Here is a 22,096-nt window from a genome sequence, read left to right as displayed (position 1 = left end):
AACCAGGGGCAGAGAGAGACAGCTCAAAGGCTGGAGCACACACTTGCCTGCACGATACCAAGACTTGCTCCCCGACACTACCTGGCCCCCAAACACCACTAGGAGTGACCCCTAAGCACAAGCAGCCCCCGAGCACTGCTGGGTATGCACCCCCCCAAATCTTGCCCACCCCCCCAATTTAAAGCATAAAATTTTCCTGGGGGGGCTGGAGCAATAGCACAGCGGGTAGGGTGTTCACCTTGCACACGGCCGACCTGGGTTCAATTCCCAGCATCCCATATGGTCCCCCAAGCACTGCCAGGAGTGACAGGAGTGATTCTTGAGTGCAGAGCCAGGAGTAACCCCTGAGCAGCAGCTGGGTGTGATCCAAAAAGGAAAAAAAAATTTTTTTCCTGGGGCCAGAGCCATAATACAGCAGGCAGGGAGTCTGCCTTGCACATAGTCAACCTGGGTTGGATCTCCAGCACCCATTGGTCCCTAAGCCGCGTTGGGAGTAATCCCTGAGCACAGCGCCAGAAGTAAGCCCTGAGCACCACTGGCACCCAAAACAAAAAGCTTTTTCTTTGCCACCTTCCTAAAATTACAAATTCACCTGTTGGGGCCGGATTTATAGTCCAGAGGGTAGGGCATTTGCCTTGCACGTGGCTGACCCGGGTTCAATCCCCAGCATCCCATATGGTCATCCAAGCTCTGCCAGGAGTAATTCCTGAGTGCAGAGCCAGGAGGAACCCCTGAGCAACGCTGGGTGTGACCAAAAAAAAAAAAAATTCACCTGTTAATTTAAATCAGTGATCTTCAACCACTAGTCCACTAGTCCACATTACTGGTTCACAGGTACAGAAAGATTGAAAAATGCTGTTTTGGGGGGTCAGAGTGATAGAACAGCAGGTAGGGCATTTGCCTTGTATGCAGCCAACCTGGGTTCAATCTCCAGCATCCCGTATGGTCCTCCAAGCACTGCCAGGAGTAATTCTTGAGTGCAAAGCTAGGAGTAACCACTGAGTATCACTGGGTGTGACTCAAAAAGCAAAAAAAAAAAAAAAAAAAACAATAATCCTGTTTTTAATTATAGCAAAAACAAAAGTTGGTTTCTTTTCAAACACAGTATGGATGACTTACTTTAAATGAACTGACATTTACTCTGAGAACAAGCCAACTTGATAATTAAGCTTTTTTGTTCAGAGGAAAAGAGAGCCCACACATTTTTTGAGTTTGGGTAAAAGGCAGCCTACCAAACCACACCACATTCTAAAGAGACACAGGCTATTAAAAGCAGATCTAAATCCCACAGAAAGTAAACCCCTTCCTAATCCTCAAGTCATTTCTTGTCTAATTATTTTAAGAGTCTTTTTAGTTGGACTATTTTTAAAGCAGCACAGAAGGACACAAATTAGCTGGCGAAGGACACACAAATTAGCTGAGAGTTTTTTTTTCAGTCACTGTTGCATTGAGTTTGATCAAAGTTAATCCCATATAAAATTGCAATGATAATTTTATCCTGACGCTTTTCTTAGACGCAGCAGAAGTCGGGAAGACTTTTCCTCAGGAAACAGATATGAGAAGATAGCACTAGATAAAGCCTATCCCAGACAGAGCTCATCTAACAAGCGTAGTTAATAAGTATTAACCTAATTCAAGCCCAGAGCTCAGCTATGCTGGGAGTCCCATAAATAATTAAGCACCTTCGTCTCCCTCCTACAGACAGTACAGTTAGCCACAAGTGGTATTCTAGCACACGTGAAGATTCAAGACGATATCTCAAGTCCAGCTTGGTCTTCTAATTATATTGAGATTTTTATTAAAATGAAACCCAGGTAACTGAACTCCACAAAAAAAGTCAGATATTGTTTTGTTATTTCTGTTTGGGAGCCAAAGCCAGCAGTGCTCAGGGGCTATCCCTGGCTGATACCGTCTCCACACAGTGCTAGGAGGGATTCCACAGTTGCCAGGGATCGAACTCCGGCCTCCCACTCCAAAGCATGAGCCCAGTCCCTTGAGGCACTGCCCCCAAGACACAATTCTTGTTTAAGAAAAGAGACAAAAATGGTAAACGGGTTGCTAGGAAAGTAATGAAAGGAAGTCCCAAGCATGACTTGGGGTTGCTATCTCCACAGATGACAGTTCATGTCCTATCCACTTCAACAGAAAAACATTAAAAATACTATAATCACTGAAAGTCAATCACAAACAACTTTGTAACTGTATATTTCACAGTGATTCAATTGAAACAAAATTTCTAATACTATCCTATGGTCTTAGGGCTGGAACAGGTTGCCTTCACATGGCCAACCTGGGTTGGATCCCCAGCATCCCCCAAACACCGCCAGGAGTAATCACTTAGTGCAGAGCCAGGAGTAACTGCTGAACATCGATCGCCAGGTGTGGCCCCCTCAAAAAAAAAAAAATTAATTCACCGAAAAAAAAAAAGAATAATACTATAACCTTAAAACCCTGTATAACCATTCTTTTAAAAAAATGTGTGTGGGAAGCTGGAGCAATAGCACAGTGCGTAGGGTGTTTGCCTTGCATGCGGCCAACCCAGGTTTGATTCCCAGCATCCCATATGGTCCCCTGAGCACCACCAGGAGTGATTCCTGAGTGCAGAGCCAGGAGTCAGCCCTGAGCATCGCCAGGTGTGACCCAAAAAGCAAAATAATAATAATAATTTTTTTAAAAATTTAAAGTGTGTGCGTGTGTGTGTGTGTGTGTGTGTGTGTTTGTGTGTTGCCAGGGATCAAATTCAGGTCTCATGCAAGTAAGGCATGCATTTCATCATTGAGCCATATCCCCCACCCATTACACTGTTTTAGCTAAGAAAAACAGACTAAAGTTCTAGGAAGATTCACCTATTCATTCCATGAATGTCACTATTTCTGTGTCAAAGAGCTCACTTTTCAAAAGCAGTGCAGAGGCAAGCAAAATATATGGGAGGCCTGGGCCGAGTGATAGTACAGCGGGTGGGGCTATTGCCTTGCATGCGGCCAACCCTGGGGCAATCCCCGGCATCCTATGTAGTCCCTGCCCTGAGCCCTCCAGGAGTGGTCCCCTGAGCACAGAGCCAGGAATAATCCCTGAGCACCACCATGTGTGGCCCAAAAAGAAAAAAATAAAAACCAAAAAATAAATGAGAGGCCAGACACCAGTAAGTGTAAGAGAAAAGCATTCAATTACAGGATAAATATAAGCACTTTTTTAAAAGTAAACTCCAGGGGCTGGACTGGTAGTACAGTGGGTAGGGCATTTGCCTTGCACATGGCCGACTGGAGTTCTATTCCCGGTGTCCCATATGGTCCCCTGAGCACTGCCAGGAATAATTCCTGAGTGCAGAGCCAGGAGTAACCCCTGAGCATCACCGGGTGTGACCCAAAAAGAAAAAATAAATAAATAAACTTCAATGAGATGGGATATTTTCACAAACATAGCATTCTACTCATCACTGCAGTCTCCATTTTGAGGCTGGTGCACTGCATTCTGCACTGCCATGCCCAGCGTCCATTGTGTGTGGCACTCAAGTAACTGCGGGTACACCAGAGCACCCATTTCTCAATCATCTTAACTAACCAATGTGTTATTTCACAGGACCATTTCTTCCATACCAACAAACAAATGAGATCAAGTTCTCTCTAGTCTATTCAAAAAGCCTAAGGTTGGGCTTTTCAAGGCTTTTTATTAGCTTAATTCAAACTGTACGTTCTAGCATAATAACTATTCTTTCATGGAAAAAAGAAAAAAAGACAAATAACCTCAATCTAATTTGGTCCATATTCCAGCTTTTGTAGTTCAATTAGCTCACTGCAGGAGGGGATTAAAAAGGCCAAACAATTTTTTATTTTAATTTTTATTAAAGAGCCATGATTTACAAAGTTACTGACAGATGTGTTTTAGGCATATAATAATTCAACACCAATCCCTCCACCAGTGTCAACTTCCCTCTACCAGTGTTCCCAGATTCCCTCCCCACCCCAATCCCACTCCAAGTGTCAGTGGTTGCCACTCAGATCTCATGTTTTCAGTTCTATTGCATCCGTATGGCTATATGGCCATACCCCTCACTTATATCACCATTACAACTGAATATGTGGCTATACCCCTCACTTATATCACTGGTATAACTGAAGGCCTGATGCTTGTTCCACCAGGCTAAATGATTTTTTGAGCCTGCATCTTAGTTTCTCAGTTCATCCTCCTGTCTTCCTTCTCACCACAGAAAAGGCCAAAGAGACAGCACATTGGATATTGTTTGCCTTGAACATGGCCTATCCAGGATTAATCTCTGGCACTCCTTATAGTCCCCTGAGCCCCTACCACCACCACCACCACCATGTGATCCCTGAGTGCAGAGTCAGCAGTAAGTCTTGAGCACCAATAGGTGTGGCCCGAAAAGCTAAAATAAATTAAAATAAGATAGGGGCTGGAGTGATAGCATAGCGGGTAGGGCGTTTGCCTTGCATGCAGGCAGCCGACTGGGGATCAATTCCCAGCATCCCATATGGTACCCCCGGGCACCGCCAGGGGTAATTCCTGAGTGCATGAGCCAGGAGTAACCCCTGTGCACTGCCAAGTGTGACCCAAAAAGCAAAAATAATAATTAATTAATTAATTAAAATAAGATAAATTTAGGGGCGGGAGTGATAGCACAGCGGGCAGGGTATTTTCCTTGCACGCGGTCAACCCAGGTTCTATTCCAGCATCCCATAGGGTCCCCCAAGCCCCGCCAGGAGTAATTCCTGAGTGCAGAGCCAGGAGTAACCCCTGTGCATCACCAGGTGGAACCCAAAAAGCCAAAAAATAATAAGAATTTTAAAAATAAGATACATTTAGAGTTGTTTCTGGCCAGTAGAGGGTCTGACTTGCATGCATGAGGCCTGATTGAGAGAGCCACCCTCAGCACCACCCCACAGGTCAAGATGTGGGTCTAGCAACTGGTGATCCCACAACAATAATGTGTGAAGCCCCAGTCAGAATGAGAACAAAAGGGCTAGCATGACCATCCAAGATGCTTGCCTCGCACATGGTCAACCCAAGCTTCATTTCAGGCATCACATACGGTTCCCTGAACCCTGCAAGTGATCCCTGAGTGCAGAGTCGGGAGAAATCCCTGAATACTGTTGTACTGCTGGGCTAGGCGGCACAAAAAAAAGGGGGGGAAAGGGGATTAAAGTCATTTTGAATTTTTTTTTTAAAGGACAAAGGGCCAGAGAGATGGCCCAGAAGGGAAGGCACTTGCATTACAGGCAGCTATACTGACTGCTAGCTCTTAATTATCTCAATCCAATGAGAAAAGTAACAGAAAAAAAGAACTATCAAGAAAAAAGTCAGGGGCTGGAGCAATAGCACAGCGGGTAGGGCGTTTGCCTTGCATGCAGCCAACATGGCCGACACAGGTTCGATTCCCAGCATCCCATATGGTCCCCCGAGCACCGCCAGGAGTGATTCCTGAGTGCATGAGCCAGGAGTAACCCCTGAGCATCACCAGGTGTGACCCAAAAAGAAAAAAAAAAAGTCATTGCTCATTTATAATCGGTTGGAGCGATAGCAGTGGGTAGGGCGTTCACCTTACACGCGGCCAACATGGCCGACCCGAGTTCGATTCCTCCGCCCCTCTCGGAGAGCCTGGCAAGCTACCGAGAGTATTCGATATGCCAGACACAGTAACAACAAAGTCTCCAATGGAGACGTTACTGGGCCCGCTCGAGCAAATGGATGATCAACGGGAGGGCCTTTACCTTGTACTTTGGAAAGCTTGCGTTATCCATTTCAACAGGCCAATCCAAGATTTATATTTGCTTCAGCTGGTTCAATAGATCTAACTAAACTATTTACTGATCTTTGTCTATACTTAGATATTACCTGCTTTATGACATACATACCTGAATGAGTAATCAATGACTCAGCCCGAAAGGACTGCAAGTTTGCAGGTATTATACTTTCATCTTACACATATTTCAGCTATTTTTAGAATCCAAATGAAAACAGCCAGTACATGAAATTCTTGAGGTTGACTCAGATAACAGTCAATATAAGGTCAGCAGATGCTTGGAATACCTGGGACGCTAATATAAAACGCTCTCCAAGCCGTGCCTGAGAGTAATCGTGGGCATTATGCGTGTGACTCCTCTCTAGCCCAATAAATTCCTTAGACCAAAATACGGTACCATAAAGCAGAAAACACAAAGGAAAGTATTTGATCAAAGTTCAGTTAAAAAAAAAAAAATTGACACTCGGTCAAAGGAATCCTACCTCACAGAATTATCAAAACTAGCTTATTTTCTAACAATTTCAGAGGGAGCCCAAAAGTTAAAACATGGAAGTTTACAGAGAAAGGAGCTGTTTTTGAAATATACAAAGCTGTGTAAAATGTTTTCAACTCTAGGTTGGGAGGCATGCACACCAAATACGGCCCCCAAAAAACAAATAATAAATCTCAGACTATTATCAGGCCAGAGAGACAGCTCAGCGAGAAGAGCACCGGCTTTGCAAGTGGGGGACCCAGGTTCAATCCCCGACACTGCACAGCTACCCCAGGACCTCAAGACAGACGCCTGAGCACCAAGTGGGGAGCAGTCCCTGAGCACCAGAAAGTGTGTTTCACCAGGCCCCCAAAAATAACTGTGAAGGGGCTGGAGTAATAGCACAGCGGGAAGGGCGTTTGCCTTGCTCACGACCAACCGGGGTTCGATTCCCAGCATCCCATATGGTCCCCTGAGCACCGCCAGGAGTAATTCCTAAGTGCATGAGCCAGGAGTAACCCCCTGAGTGTGTGACCCAAAAAGAAAAAAGAAAGAAAGAAACAAAGAAACAAAGAAAGAAACAAAGAAAGAAAATAAATAAATAATACAAATAAAAATAACAGTGAAATATATATATTTATAAGCATGTGTATATATATATACACATATATATTTATATCAGCACACAAGGCACAACCTGTAACATGTTAGTAATCTCAAGTACAAGGGCTTAATGGCTCCAGGGTGAAATACAATAATCTTCACACACTTTCCTCTAAGGAAATTGTTTTGGACCATTTTTAGTGGAATATCCATAACAAGCAATACAAAATAAATTCTTTTTTTTTTGAGGGGGGTCACACTTGGCAATGCACAGGGGTTGCTCCTGGCTCTGCACTCAGGAATGACTCCTGGTGGTGCTCAGGGGACCATATGGGATGCAGGGAATCGAACCCGGATCAGCCACGTGCAAGGCAAATGCCCTACCCTCTGTGCTATCGCTCCAGCCCTGAAATAAATTCTTTAGGGCCTGCTCTGGGGGCAGGGTTTGGAGGTCGGGGTGGAAACATTCAAAATATGACAGTGGGAAGGTGTAATGGTAGTGGGATTGGTATTGGAATATTAAATGTAACAAATTATTGTGAACAACTTTATAAAAATAAAATTTGAAGCATAAATAAATAATAATAAAAATATAATCCTGGAAAGGTTTCCAAGGATTTATAACTTCCTTATTCCCTTTTATTCTTTTTTATTTTTTTTTCCTGCGGTGCCAGGGATCAAAAGCAGGGCTTCACGTATGCGAGACAAGAACTCTAACTGCTGATTACACCTCTGGCCTGTATTTTTCTGTTTTGGTTTTTGTATTTTGGGGAACTTGGGGGGCACACCTGGCAGTTCTTATGGGGGGAGGAGGGGTGCCTTGTTTTGGCTTTGGGGGCCACACCCGGAAGTGCTCTGTGCTACTCCTAGCTCTGTGCTCAGGGATCACTCATGGTAGGCTAGAAGGATTATACGGAATACCAGTGATCGAACCCACGAACCCAGGTGGCTCATGCACTAGGCACTAGGCAAGCACCTGACCTGCTGTACTATCTCTCTGGTCCACAAATGTCCTTTTTGTTGCTATTCTTTGTTTTGGTTTTTTTTTTTTTTTTTTGCTTTTTGGGTCACACCCTGCGATGCTCAGGGGTTACTCCTGGTTCTGCACTTAGGAATTACTCCTGGCGGTGCTCAGGGAACCATATGGGATGCTGGGAATCGAACCCGGGTTGGCCGCGTGCAAGGCAAACACCCTACCTACTGTGCTATCACTCCAGCCCCTTGTTTTGGTTTAAGGGAAGGCACATTCAACAGTGCTCAGGGGCTGCTCCTGGGTCACTCCTGTAGATGCTCAGAGAATCACAGCAGCGCTGGGGATCTAACTGGGTCTGCCACATGCAAGGCAAGTGCCTTCCCGGTGTACTCTCCAGCCCATGACAAAGGTCTTAACCACGCAGTCAATCGGCTTCTAGATGGGGCTGGAACAATAGCACAGCGGGTAGGGCGTTTGCCTTGCATGCAACCAACCCGGGTTCAATCCCCGGCATCCCATAGGATCCCCCAAGCACTGCCAGGAGTAATTCCTGAGTACATGAGCCAGGAGGAACCCCTGCATCGCTGGGTGTGACCCAAAAAGCAAAAAAGAAAAAAAAAAAGAAAGAAAAAAAAACAGGCTTCTAAACAGGTAAACAAAGGCAGGGCCCATCCCAAGCACTATCCAGAGAGCCTGCCTGGTTCTGGGAGCAGTTCCAGCTCCCTTCTGAGGTACAAGTTCTCACCAAGAGCTTCCTGTTTGCCCCAAGGGCTCCCTGTGACCCTTGGCAGCTTCCTATCTTATCATTTGTCAGTAAATCTGCATTCTTTATTTTTTTTTTCCCATCCTGCCCCAGTGCCTGGGTTTAATCCATCATTGTCAGGGAGCTGAGTGAACACAGGTGTTATTACCTGAGACATTAGCTTTGGTAAGCCTGGCCACCAGCACTCTGCCATTGCACTAAGGTGATAATGCCCGCAGGGACTTAGCACCTCCAGTAACCTCAGCAACCTGAAACTTTTCAAAACTGGAAACTTTTCTTTCTTTTTTTTTTAAGAAAAAAATTGTTTTGCCTTTGGGGTTTTTTTTTTTTTGTCTTTGGAGGTATTTTTGGGGAGGGGGGTGCACACCCAGTGCTCGGGGCTTCTTCCTGGCTCTATGCACAGGGATGGCTCGTGGCCGGGGTCAGGGACCATACATTATCCAAGGATCAAACCTAGGTTGGCCTTGTGCAAAGCAAGCACCCTACAAGCTGTACTATCACTCCGGCCCCAAGCAAAATAGTTTCTACTAAAAGAAATGTAGAGATAATGACCAGCAAGATTTTCCAGTGTTGGGCTGGAGCCGTGGTACAGCAGGTCAGGTACTTGCCTTTCACACAGCTGACCCTGATATAGCCTCAGCATCCCATATGGTCTCCCGTGACCAGCAGCAATGATCCCAAAATGCAGAGTCAGGATTAAGCCTTGAGCATCCTTGGGTTTGACACCTCCCCATACCCAAAAAAAAAAAAAAAAAAAATTTCTAGTGCTGGGACCAGAGAAAAAGCAGAGCAGGTTGGGTGCCTGCCTTGCACACTGACGAAGGTTCAATTCCTGGCACCCCATATAGTCCCAGAGAACCAACAGGAGTAAACTCTGAGCACTGCTACTGTGGCCTAAAAAAACGGATTTTCAGCACCCCATATGATCCCCAGAGGCCATCAGGAGTACTCCCTGAGGACTAAACCAGGAGTGAGCCCTAAGAACTATCAGATATAGCCCAAAAACAAAACATTTGTTAACTTCCATTTTAAACAGGCACCAGGGAGGTTCCAGAGAAATACTACAGCGGGTAGGGTGCTTGGCTGAACCTGACTGACAGGAGTTTGATCCCTGGAACCCAACATGGACCCCAAAGCCTGCCAGGAGTGATCCCTGAGCACAGAGCCAGGAGTAAGCCTTGAGCACTGCCAAGTGAGGCCCAAAATAAATAAAACAAAAAATGTCACCAGAGAGATGGCTCTAAGGACTGGAGTACAGGCTTTGCATGTGGGAGACCTGGGTTTGATCCCCAGCCCCAAATGGTCCCTTGAACACCACCAGGAATAGTTCCTGAGCACTGACCTGGAATAGCGCCCCTAACCCACCACGTGTGGCCCCAAATCCTAATCATTAAAAATTTCTTTTTAATAAAATAAAACATAATCACTTAGCAGTTCAAATCTAAGTGTTCTACACTGGATCTTTCTCTTTTTACATTCTTAAGGCATTACAAAATATCTTCGGCATTCAGAAATACACGGCATATATACACGGCAGAGTCTGGCAAACTCCCCGTGGCATACCCAATATGCCAAATACCGGTAACAATGATGGGTCTCATTCTCCTAAAGAGCCTTGAATATAATCTCAGAGCTAGGATGAAGGAGACGTTACTGGGGCCTGCTCCAGGCAATCGACGAATAACAGGATGATCTGTGATTGTGATTCAGAAATACACAAAGAATAACCAACACTTGGTCCACACGCAGCTGAAGAGATAAAATACTGCTCATATAGTTGAAGACCTGGAGTACAGTATTATAATATTAATGTAGCTATTGATATATATAAATACATATAATGTTATATAGCTATTCTAATTTTAATAGAATTTGAAACAGTATCCAATTAAGACAAGTTTCATTTTGGGGCTGGAGGGATAGCACAGCAGGTAGGGCGCTTGCCTTGCATGCAGCCGACCTAAGTTCGATTCCCAGCATTCCATATGGTCCCTTGAGCACCACCAGGAGTAATTCCTGAGTGCATGAGCCAGGAGTAACCCCTGTGTATTGCCGGGTGTGACCCAAAAAAAAAGCAAAAAAAGTTTCATTTTGGGACCACACTTGGTAGGCTGCCCCAGAAGGTTACTCTGGAAGTACATAGGGACCATGAGATGCCAACCACGTTACCTCCAATTTAACTGTGGGCCCTCATCAAAGCTTATCAGCCAAATTGAGGAAAGGACAGCTAGGTGCCAATATCTCAGAGGAGATCTATGGACTCAAGCTAAGAATAGGTGTCACCCTGACTCAGATTGTCTGAATGGTCATTTGGTAAGATTAGGCCGGTGCTTGAGCCATCTGTTTCCTGGCAACAACAGAACCCAGCTTCAGAAGCTAGGGAAACTTTGCTGCACAAACTTTCTAACCCAAAAGGGCAAAAAGTCTATCTAGGGGAAAGACACTCTCTAGGGTCTCTTTCTAGAGCTGTCTTACTTCAGCCCCACCTCAAGCCCTGCTCTTGAAAACCAAGTCCTAGGGCTGGAGCGATAGCACAGCGGGTAGGGCGATTCCCAGCATCCCAGATGGTCCCCTGAGTACTGCCGGGGTAATTCCTGAGTGCAGAATCAGGAGTAGCCCCTGTGCATTACCAGATGTGGCCCAAAAAGAAAGAAAAAAACAAAACAGTCCTGGTGGGGCCAGGAGCAGCACAGCCTTCCCCTGGAGGAGGCTCAGTGCCATTCCAGCACCTGTGATGCCTGGTGCTGAGGAGCAAGGAACTGCAAATAGTCCCAGCACAAGAAGGAAGGAAGGAACAAAAGGAGGGAGGGAGGCTAAGGCCAGCTCTCCTACATTCCACCTCCCTCTCTCCTTCTAGGACTGTTCCAGCAGTCCCCCCCCCCCTTTTTGTTTTGTTTTGTTGGGAAAGCACCCAGCAGTGCTCAGGGCTTACTCCTGGCTCTGTGCTCAGGGATCACTCCCGGAAGTATTTGGGGAACCCTCTAGGGTGTTGGGAATGGAAGCAGGGTCTGCCCTGCCAAGTAGGTAAAAGGTAAAGGCCCTCCCGTTGATCATCGATTTGCTCGAGCGGGCCCAGTAACGTCTCCATTGGAGACTTTGTTGTTACTGTGTCTGGCATATCGAATACTCTCGGTAGCTTGCCGGGCTCTCCAAGAGGGGCGGAGGAATCGAACTCGGGTCGGCCATGTTGGCCGCGTGCAAGGCAAACGCCCTACCCGCTGTGCTATCGCTCCAGCCAAGTAGGTAAGCAGGTAAATAAGGCCTTACCTACTGCCAGGGATCTGCACCTGTTTCAAGACTCTCCCCACTCTGTTCAAACTGGGAGCATCCACCATAGACCACTCTTTGTCTCCCCCAGGCAGCCTCCCGCCCTCTTCCCAGCTTCAATGAACTTCCCTCTACTGAGGATTCTCCACAGTCTGTTTCCCCCCTCGTGTCTGATCATTCCCTGAACCCCAGACCCAAGGGGCCCTTTGCTGGCTCAACCTCCTCCGTGAGCACCTCCAAATCAGGAAAGCCCAAAGGAAACTCATCACACTCTCTCCCTATCTCATTTCACACCTGCTCTCCTGTTCCTGCTTCCCCGGTTCAAATCCTCACCAGTTACTAAAACCCCAAGCATCAGCACAGAGTCCTGGCTTGGCCTTCGGCAACATGTGGTAGTTACCTCCTGGGTATCCAGATTCTACCCACTTCTGTCTGGAGTCCAAATCCCAGAGACCACCATCGACAAAGACTCCTTTTCAAGTCACTTCCCCGAGCCATCAATGGCCCTGCAAAGTGTCCCTTGGCAAGGACCGTGACTCCGTTCTAGCAGTACCTACACTGGAGTGAGCGCTTTGAGTACAGGAAAGCTTGCTACTGCATCTTCCTCCGCAGCAGACACATGGTTGGGTGGTCATCAGACACACCACTCATTGCTGGCTTTTTTAGTTTGTTTTGGGGCCACACTCATTAGGACTGGGAGCTATTCCCAGCTTGATGCAGAGGAGTCATGGTGCTGGGGGGGAGGCCATCTGGGGGTGGAGACAGACCCCCAGGCTCCTGCGTGCAAAGCCTGACTTTTGCAGGTCATCTCCCGCCCAACTGCTGAGTTGCCTCTTTTTTTTTTTTAATAACAAAAGGAGTTTTATTTTTATGCGGGGGTTGGGAAGCTTTTTTTTTTTTAACTTTTTAATTGAATCACTGTGAGAGAGACCCTCACAAAGCTGTACATTGTTCATGATTAGGTTTCAGTCATACAGTGTTCCAACACCCGTCCCTCCACCAGTATACATTTCCCAGCACCAGTGTCCCCAGGTTCCCTCCCATCAATCTCCACTCTCCCACCCTGTCTCTATGGCAGGCAGGTGGGCTCTCTCTCTCTCTGTCTCTCTCCCCCACCCGCCCCCATCACCCTCCCCTTCTCCCTCTCACACGCCCAACCCCCTCACTCCCCCCCTCCCCGCTTTTGGGCATTGTGGTTTGAAATACAGATATTCAAAAGTTATCAGATACATCTCTTTATCTACTTTTATTTTTATTTTTTTGCTTTTTGGGTCACACCCGGCGATGCACAGCGGTTACTCCTGGCTCTGCGCTCAGGAATTACCCCTGACAGTGCTCAGGGGATCATATGGGATGCTGGGAATTGAACCCAGGTTGGCCGCGTGCAAGGCAAACGCCCTACCCACTGTGCTATTGCTCCAGCCCTCTTTAACTATTTTAACATTCAGTTCTTGTCCAGCATGATCATTTCCAGCAATTATTATCATTCTGTCCCCTTTTCTATCTAACCTACCCTCTGCCCCACACACACTTGTGATTGATTCCAACCACTAACCACCAACTGCTTTTTTTTTTTTAATCAACTGTCAGATGAGTGGGATTTCCATTTAGAACTATCTCACAGGAAGTTAAGTGGAAATCAGTCATTTCTCCATCTTTTTTTTTTTTTTTTTGCTTTCTGGGTCACATCCGGCAATGCACAGGGGTTCCTCCTGGCTCTGCGCTCAGGATTTACCCCTGGGGACCATATGGGATGCTAAGAATCGAACCAAGGTTGGCCACGTGCAAGGCAAACGCCCTACTCGCTGTGCTATTGCTCCAGCCCCCTCCATCTTTCTTGGACCCGTTCAGCTAAAGGCTAGATGGGTCCTAGGTTTAATTGGTTTAATTTTCTTCACGAGGTGTCATAGTATCGTTTCAAATTTAAGCCATTATGGAACCAGAGAATCAGTGTAGGTAGATACGCTTCTTGCCTGGCATGCAGCTCACCCCAGTTTAGATCCCCAGGATCATATGGTCCCCCAAACCTCGTCAGGAGTGATCCCTGGGTACTTTCTGGGTATGCTCCCCAAAAGTAATTGTGTGGATTTGAGGAATCCACACAACTTCCTACTAACTAGAGGCTCCCTCCGATCACTATAGCTATCTGTGAAGGCTAGTTAGAGCTCTGGCAATTACACACACATTGACAAAGCCCCTCTGAGAGCTGGACTATTATCTCCCAGGTCAGATGAAGGAGGGGTCACATAACTAGCCCAGGGGCTGGAGCAATAGCACAGTGGGTAAGGCATTAGCCTTGCATGCAGCCGACCCGGGTTCAATTCCCAGCATCCCATACAGTCCCCCAAGCACCACCAGGAGAGATTCCTGAGTGCAGAGTAACTCCTGAGCATCGCCGGGTGTGACCCAAAAAGAAAAACAAATAATAATAACTAGCCCAGAATTCAAACCCAGTCAATATGTCTCAAGATCAATTTCTCAGCCTTTTCCCAGCTTGTTCCTTACAATTCCCTCCATCCCTAACTTATGCCCCCTAATCTCATACCACAGTCTCTCCCCACCCCCACACTAAATGATTTTCACCTACAGTGCCTGGGAATGTGCTAAGGTCCCCCAGTTAAAATCATATGGCCCCCAGTTGAAAGCCTGCTCTAGGCCCTCCACGCAGCTTGTGGAAAAGTCCATAAATGCAGATACACAAATAATAGGAATCCTTACAGGACCAAGACAACCCACCTGAGATTAGAAAACAGAAACCCTATGAACCCAAAATGCATTCACAGTTGGTGCTGGGTTATATTACATGGGAAGAAGATGTAAACATTTTCAAGTGCCTGGGAGAAAGCTCCAAGCATTCGACTGCATGCTTTAAATGTGGGAATCCCATATTTGATTCCCTATTCTTCTGCAGGATGCCCCAAGTACTTCTGGAAGGTACTCGCAAGCACTGCACAGAAAGTGGCTCGGAGGACCCAGGTACAACCCAAATGCCAAAGATAAAAGTTTTTCCTGGCGCATATGCTGCCTGAGCCCATGTGCTGCTTGCGCCCACGAAGCCGAGCACATGTGGGCTGAGCACATGTGTCGTCCGCATCTCCCCTCTTGAGATGTGTACTTTCATGCTTTCATGTCTAATGCTAGGATGTGTGTAGGGGCTCTCTCTCTCTGTCCTTGGAGAAGCCTGTGTTCTCTCTTGAGTACGTTACACTCTCTCTCTCCCCTCCACACCTTTTTTTTTTTTTTTTTTTTGCTTTTTGGGTCATACCTGGCGATGTAGAGGAGTCACTACTGGCATTGCACTCAGGAGTTACTCCTGGCGTTGCTCAGGGGATCATATGGGATGCTGTGAATCGAACCCGGGTCAGCCACGTGCAAGGCAAATGCCCTAACCGCTGTGCTATCTCTCCAGCCCCCTTTCCCCTCCACACCTTAAAAATCCTCCAAATAAAATCTATTTGTTTCACTGAAGAGAAAAAAAAAAAGTTTTTCCTCAGGTATGTCGGTATTGTTAACCAAAATCTCAAGGCTCTTACAGAGTGGAGTCAGGGACGGGCGACCTCCCCCGCAATCCCTTTTCTGGGAGACTGGCAGTCATACCCACAAACTGCCTCTGGCACCATATAAACTCCTTAACAGGCTCATTTAGAGACTCACAAATAAATCTCAAAAGAGATCAACAAGCTGCAAGATGTCTCAGGCCCCAAAGTCACCATCCAGTTAAAAATTTAACTCCAGCTATATCACCTTATTCAAAATTTTAGAATTCCTGAAGCAAGCATTTGCGGCTTCGCAATATCTCATGCTCTATACTGCTAATGTACCAGGAGTAGCACACATTGGATAGGATGTAAGGCAGAGGGCAACCAATCTCGATTAAAATCATATTAGCACACAAGGCTCAACGTGTGACAACATGTTAGTAATCTCTTATACAAGGGCTCAATGGCTCCAGGATGAAATACAACAATCCTCACACACTTTCTTCCAAGGAAACCTTTTCTTAATCATTTTTAGAGAATTACTCATAATGTGTAATACAATGGATAGGATACATCATATGATACTTCCTACCCATTTTCCATAATTACCACACCATGTTCAGACAGTAGGCAACAAATCATAGACAGAAATATATATATATATATATATATATATATATATATGCCTCTCAGAGAGCCTGGCAAGTTACTGAGAGTATCTTGCCCGCACCAGCAGAGCCTGGCAAGCTCCCCGTGGTGTATTTGTATGCCAAAACCAATAACTATATAACAGGTCTCATTCCCCTAACCCTGAAAGAGCCTCCAATTGTTGGGAAAGACAAGTACGAAGAGGCTGCTGAAATCTCAGGACTAGGATGAATAGAGACGTTACTGGCACCCGCTCGAGTAAATCAATGATCAACGGGATGACAGTGATACAGTGATGCAATACAAAATAAATTAGTCAGGGTCTACTACTGGGGCAGGCTCGGGTGGTGGTTGGGAAAATTCGAAATAATGGTGGTGGGGTTGGTGTTGGAATATCGAATGTGATAAAATTGTGAACAACCTTATAAAAATAGCACTGTAGCAGAACAACCTTATAAAAATAGCACTATTTAATAGCACTGTCCTCCCATTGTTCTTCAATTTGCTGGAGCGGGCCCAGTAACGTCTCCATCATGAGACTTGTTGTTACTGTTTTTGGCATATCAAATACCTCATGGGTAGCTCTCCTAGCTAGCCGGGCTCTCCGAGAGGGGCGGAGGAATCGAACTCAAGTTGACCAGGTTGGCTGCGTGCAAGGCAACCGGCCTACCTGCTGTGCTATCGCTCCAGCCCTTATAAAAATAAAATTCAGAAAAATATAAAAGTTTTTCAAAACCCAGATGTTCTCAACTTTCTTGCGGGGCAACTCAAAGGAAAGCCCTCTTGCAGCCGGAGGGACCAGGGGTACGTGCCTTGCCTATCCAAGGGGGAACAGTCCTCCCGCCAAAGAGGCCTCCGGTGTGCCTCAGTTGCTTACCTCCCGCAGCTCCAGCCTCTGCGCCACCGCCTCCAGGCTCTCCTGACCAGTGCTCTCCACCGACAGCGTGAACTCCACGAACTCGTTATTCAGCAGCTGGATGCGCGCCACCAGGCAGCTCTTGCTGGACACGGTGTAGCGCCGGGTGCGTTTGAGTTTCAATCCGAACGGCAGTGGCATCTTCTTCTCCCGTCACGCGTGGACAGGCACGAGGGGAAAATACCGCCCTCAATGCAGGGCGGCGCGACAAGGCGGGACGGCCGAGGGAGAAACCGGTCCTCTCCGGGAAGGGATGCAATCCGGGATGCAGGGCTGCTCAGCCCGCAGCTGCTGCTGCCATCAACACGCAGCCGAGTCTCCAGAGGCCCCGAGAAGGCAGCGTCCACGCCAGTGCTAGGGAGAGACCAGCAACACGGGTCATGTGTGCACCAGCAAGGCAGGCGCGGGGTGGGTGGGCTGGTTTGTGATCACACCTGGCAGCACTCAGGGATCACACCTGGTGGGCCAGGTGCGAGGACAGAAAGGGAAATGGCTTGGGAGCAAGGCAAGCACCCTAACGGCTATCTCTCCAGCTGGGAGCTGGCATTTAAACAGTAAAAATCAAAAAGCTTGTATTTGGGGGGAAGGGCGGGAAGAGCTTCAAGAAGATTCCAAGGATCTGGGATTCCACCCCCACCCCTCCATCCATCCAACCTACAAACATAACCCCAGGGGGTTCCCTTGGGGATTAAAAGAGATGCCTCCCACTGCAAATTCAGAAGTTGCCTTTTCGGTGACCCTCTTCCTATTTTGGATTATTTGTTGTAGTTTGTTTTATGCAGTGCTAGGGATCGAACCCAAGGACTCACAATTTTTTTAATTTTTTTTATTTTTTTATTTTATGTTTTGGTCTACTCTAAACGCCCGGACTTTTCAGGCCTTCAGTGAGATAACTGCAACGCCTCCAAATGCAGACTGTGCGCAGGCTTTGCTTGCAGGAGGCCCGGATTCAGCACCCAGAGCAACAATCCCCCGAGCAACGCCAGGAGCAACCCAAGGACTGAGTCTGCAGTAGCTCCTGGCACAAACTTCTATTTATTTATTTTTGTTTATTTGTGGAAGGTGCTCAGGGATGGGGGGGGGGGGGGAGGTTGCTCAGGGGACCAGATGGGATGCCCAGGATGGATGATAAGGCTAAAGCAAGAGCTCCTTTCCCCCTCTATCATTGCTCCGGCCCTCAAACTTTTCTTTTTCAAAGGCCATGAAGTAGAGTCACCCTAAAGGAGGCACAGTTCTCTTTTAGCAAGGAGTGGATGTGGAATTCAAACCAAATAAAATACATGTCGGTTTCCAGCGGGGGAGCGTGCCACGACTCCTCTCTGGGCTGGGCCTGACGCCTAAGCGGGGGCATAGTCCCCTCTACCGGCCCCCCGCCCCCGCCCCCCAAAGACTAGGCGTTTCGCACCACTCCGGGATAACGAGGGGCAGCCCGGGCTGGGCACGCGCAGAGCCGGGCGCCCCGCACCCCATCCCCGGAAGAGCAGCGTGGCCCGGCCACGGCGCAGCCTCCGAGGCGCCGGAACCGTCGGCCTGCGGCCGCGTTTCCCGACGGCCGCGCGGGGGGAAGGACCGCGCCCGGGACTCCCGGAGGGAACCTTTAAAGGCCCCAGCCGGTGCGTCCCAACCCCCCGGCGCGGGGCGGGTTGGGTGGGGCGCTCCTGCCAGTGGGTGTTGCGCCTTCGGACCCCCCAAAGGCGTCATTGACAAAGGTCCTAACCGCATTCCCGGGCAGAAGTTAAACTGGGGGTATGCGGATCTGGAGATTGTGTGTGTGTGTGTGTGTGTGTGTGTGTGTGTGTGTGTTTTACAGTGGTTGGATCATTTTGTGTGTGTTTTTTACAGCAGCTGGATCCTCCTCCCCTTCCCCCCACCCCGTGTGTGCGTGTGTGTGTGTGTTTTATAATGGTTGGATCATTTTGTGTGTGTGTGTGTGTGTTTTACAGCGGTTGCATCCTCCTCCCCTTACCCCTGTGTGTGTGTCTGTGTGTTTTACAGCGGTTGCATTCTCCTCCCCTTCCCTCTCCCCACCCCCCAAAGCCCAGCTCCTTCCAGAATCCAGCGTGCCCACCCCAGAGGTGATGGGCACAGCTGCAGGGGGGGGATGGATGGCAGAGCTTGGGACGCGGGGGCTGTGAGCCGGCACACGCGATTTTTGCCAAGCTTCCGAATGAATTTCCTTGCGCGCGCGCGCGCGCACACACACACACACACACACACACACACACACACACACTTCAGTGTCGTCGGGTAAACCGTGAGAAATCTAAGATGAATCTTTCAACTGTCGCTGCCCTTAAAAGAGATTACAAGCATGCTATAATTACATCCAGAGCTGTGTATCTCTAATAAGTAACCAAGCAGGGTTTCTCTCCCCGGCTTTTTTCGTTTGTTTTGCTGTCTGTTGTTTTTGCTTTGGTTTTTTCCAAGAGAGCCAGAAAAATAAAAATGAAAGTTTTGATAATAAGGCGTCCATCGCATGGGGGGGGGAGAAAGGGGGTTGGGGAGTCAAACTGGAGAATTACTGCAATGTGTTCTTTAACATTTGCTGAGTACCTTCTATTCGTAAAGACAGGCTAAGGGAAAATTTAAGAATCAGTGTTATAAAAGACTGACTGTCTCCACCTGCATTCTCAATGCTGTTGGCAGTAGCAGGGTACAAACTTAAATATCTGAAGGCAAAAATGGAAAAAAAATAAAGAATTGAAAGACTTAACTAATAAGCTTTTAAACGAAATTCCCTGATGAGCCAGTAGTGTTTTCTTTAATAAATTTTGAAATAGTATATTGGAACGCATTCTCCGTCTTGAAAGTCACCCACATCTCAACCTGACTTGTTTCTCGGTTTCTCTAAATAAAGCTTCCAAGAATTAAAATTAAATCTTATATTCACATTGCTATACATATATATGCATAAATGTATATACTAAATACCATTTCATCAAGTGATGTGCTTTTTTTTTCTTGTCTTTCCCCCCCCCCCCCCAAATGCAGGGATGGAGCCCAAGGCACCCAAAGCCAATAATTGAAATCAGGACAGAATTAAGTAGCATAGATAACAGAGACAAAATATTGCAGGCGTATAGGGGTATTCAAATGTGGTAGTCCCTTCATTGCTGAAAGAGAACTGTGCCTTGAAGACAGTAGATACTACACTATATAACTTAATTATTAACTTGAGCGCTGATTAAGCAAACAGAGTAAAACTCCTAGTTGTCCCTGAGATTTGAAATGTTTTACACATCAGGGATAAAAGGAAAAGTCCATGTTTGCTTGTTTGTTTTTATTTGGTAGCTGATTATAATGTAATAGAAAAAATTTGAAGGGTTTGTATCAGGTTCATTCCACCCCCACCCCACCCCCATCCCCATTCAAGCTTGCTTTTTGCTTATTTTTTGCTTAAAGCTGGTGTTAAAACAATATTCTGCTTAATGGTTACACATCTTAACTTTCAGTTATGTACATTAACTCGCTACCAAACGATGTCATACAGTAATGAACATCTGAATACAGGATTTGAAATTGAAGATGCTTTGGGGGGTAGATCTGCCTATTTCAGATGTAAAATAGTATGCAATCATTTAATAGATAGTTGGGTCTGGAATTATGTTTCAGCCAACACTAAAGAGAAGATGACTCAAAATTTTGAAAGAAAAACCAGGAGATAATGTCACAAAACTTTTCTGTTACATAATAAGAAAGCAGACACCTTAAAAATTATGTTTCAGTCATTGAGTTGTGGAATATATGTAATGCTTTTGGCTGGGGAACATACCAGCAGAGCCCTGGATTTCCATGTGTGAGGCCCTGGTTCAGTAGGCGGCACCACTATAAATACATTTGATTGTAAATACATACAGTTCAAATGCCCTTTCACAGGTTTCTCAAATTCACCTTAACTCTGAAGCTCACCCTTCCCTTGGTGCGAAAGTTCCCACGTAATTTTGCCAAAGATGCTTTAAAAGAATTCACTCAAAGGCCATTTCTTAGTGGTAAAGTCTAGAGCTATATAACATGAAGTCAAACATATGTTTCTGGTGGACAGAACATCTGGGCGTAGACAGTCGAGTCCAAAATGCCCTAGAAACCAAACTTAGACAACGATTTTCTGAGTCAAGTCGCTGTCACACGCCACGCTTAAGCAAACCTATGGGCAACTATTCGGAACACAGCGCTTGTCACCCGGCGTGTTTGGAGTATCTGCGAGCACACGCTAAGATTCTGAAGCTTTCCCAGCAAGCAAGAGGGAAGGGGGGAAAAAAAGAGAGGAAGAGGAGCAATGCCAAGCGCAGCCCATCTACCCAGGATTTGCAGAAATCACTAGCCGGAATTTGCAAACCTCAGAATATTTTTCTTTTTTTTTTCTTTCTTTTTTTTTTTAAACACTTAAATCCACAAACAAAACAAGCCAGTCACCCCCACCGTCCTTGCTTCCCTGCTCGCTCCAGTGCTGGCCCAAGTTATCTGGGCAATCATCGCGCTGACTTTCTCTCCCAAGTCGGCCCAGGGGAGGGTGTGGGGGGGAAAGGTTCGGAAACCCTGATTTCTCCAACCGAACGAGGCGGCCCGGGTATTCCCAGGGAAAAAGTTCCAGCCCCTCGGGAGGATTCACTCGAGCAGCTCGGAGATAAACCTGCCTAGGGGAAAGACTTTGCTCTTTGTTACAAACGCTCCTGCCCCGGGGTCTGGGACGCGGCGACCCAGCCCCTCCGGGACGGCGGTGCTGGTGCCGGTGCTGGTGCCGGTGCCGGTGCCGGTGCCGGTGCGGGTGCGGGTGCCGGTGCGGGCCGGGGGGTTCCGTGCGCACCACCCCACCCCACCCCGCGCGCCCCCCGGTCCCCCCGCGCGCGCTCACCTGCTCGGGCTCTTGCATCCTCGGGGCCGCGCGCGCCCGGCTCAGCGACCCGCCTCCCGGGGCCCCGCCGCGCCGCACCCGCCGGCCGGCCCGCGCCGGGGCGCGCTCCTGGGGCTCGGCCGCTTCACTTCCTGGCCGCGGCGGGCTCGGCCCGCACAACATAACCCCCTCCCACCCCCACCCCGCGAGCGCCGCACAAAGAGAGCGGCCGGAGCAGCGGAGCGGCCGGGCGTCCCTCCCCCCCCGGGCCGGCCGGGCGGATCCGGGGAGGCGGCGGCGGCCCGTGACCTCAGAGAGTTGGAATGCGGGCGGCGGGGCGCGGGGGAGGCGCGGACGGGGCGCGGACAGCTGCGCCCGCCCGGCCG

The 22,096-nt window shown here is 47.7% G+C and overlaps 1 protein-coding gene across 1 annotated transcript in view; it reads right to left on the bottom strand.

Annotated features, from left to right (window-relative positions):
- The window catches only part of PTPN21 (protein tyrosine phosphatase non-receptor type 21), a 93,798-nt gene extending 71,937 nt beyond the window's left edge, over positions 1–21,861 (bottom strand). Inside the window, exons 1-2 of the mRNA XM_056134022.1 lie at positions 21,732–21,861; positions 16,841–17,233 (exon numbers count right to left, since the gene is read on the bottom strand). Of these exons, the coding sequence (XP_055989997.1) occupies positions 16,841–17,020 (180 nt within the window). The 5' untranslated portion in view covers positions 17,021–17,233; positions 21,732–21,861. The remainder of the gene's footprint in view (positions 1–16,840; positions 17,234–21,731) is intronic.
- Positions 21,862–22,096: the final 235 nt, after the last annotated feature.

Source organism: Sorex fumeus, unplaced genomic scaffold (assembly GCF_029834395.1).
Source record: "Sorex fumeus unplaced genomic scaffold, SorFum_2.1 ptg000098l, whole genome shotgun sequence".
In the NCBI taxonomy this organism is placed as follows: domain Eukaryota; kingdom Metazoa; phylum Chordata; class Mammalia; order Eulipotyphla; family Soricidae; genus Sorex; species Sorex fumeus.
Note: the sequence above shows the minus strand (reverse complement) of the source record. Positions and strands in the feature narration are given on the sequence as shown.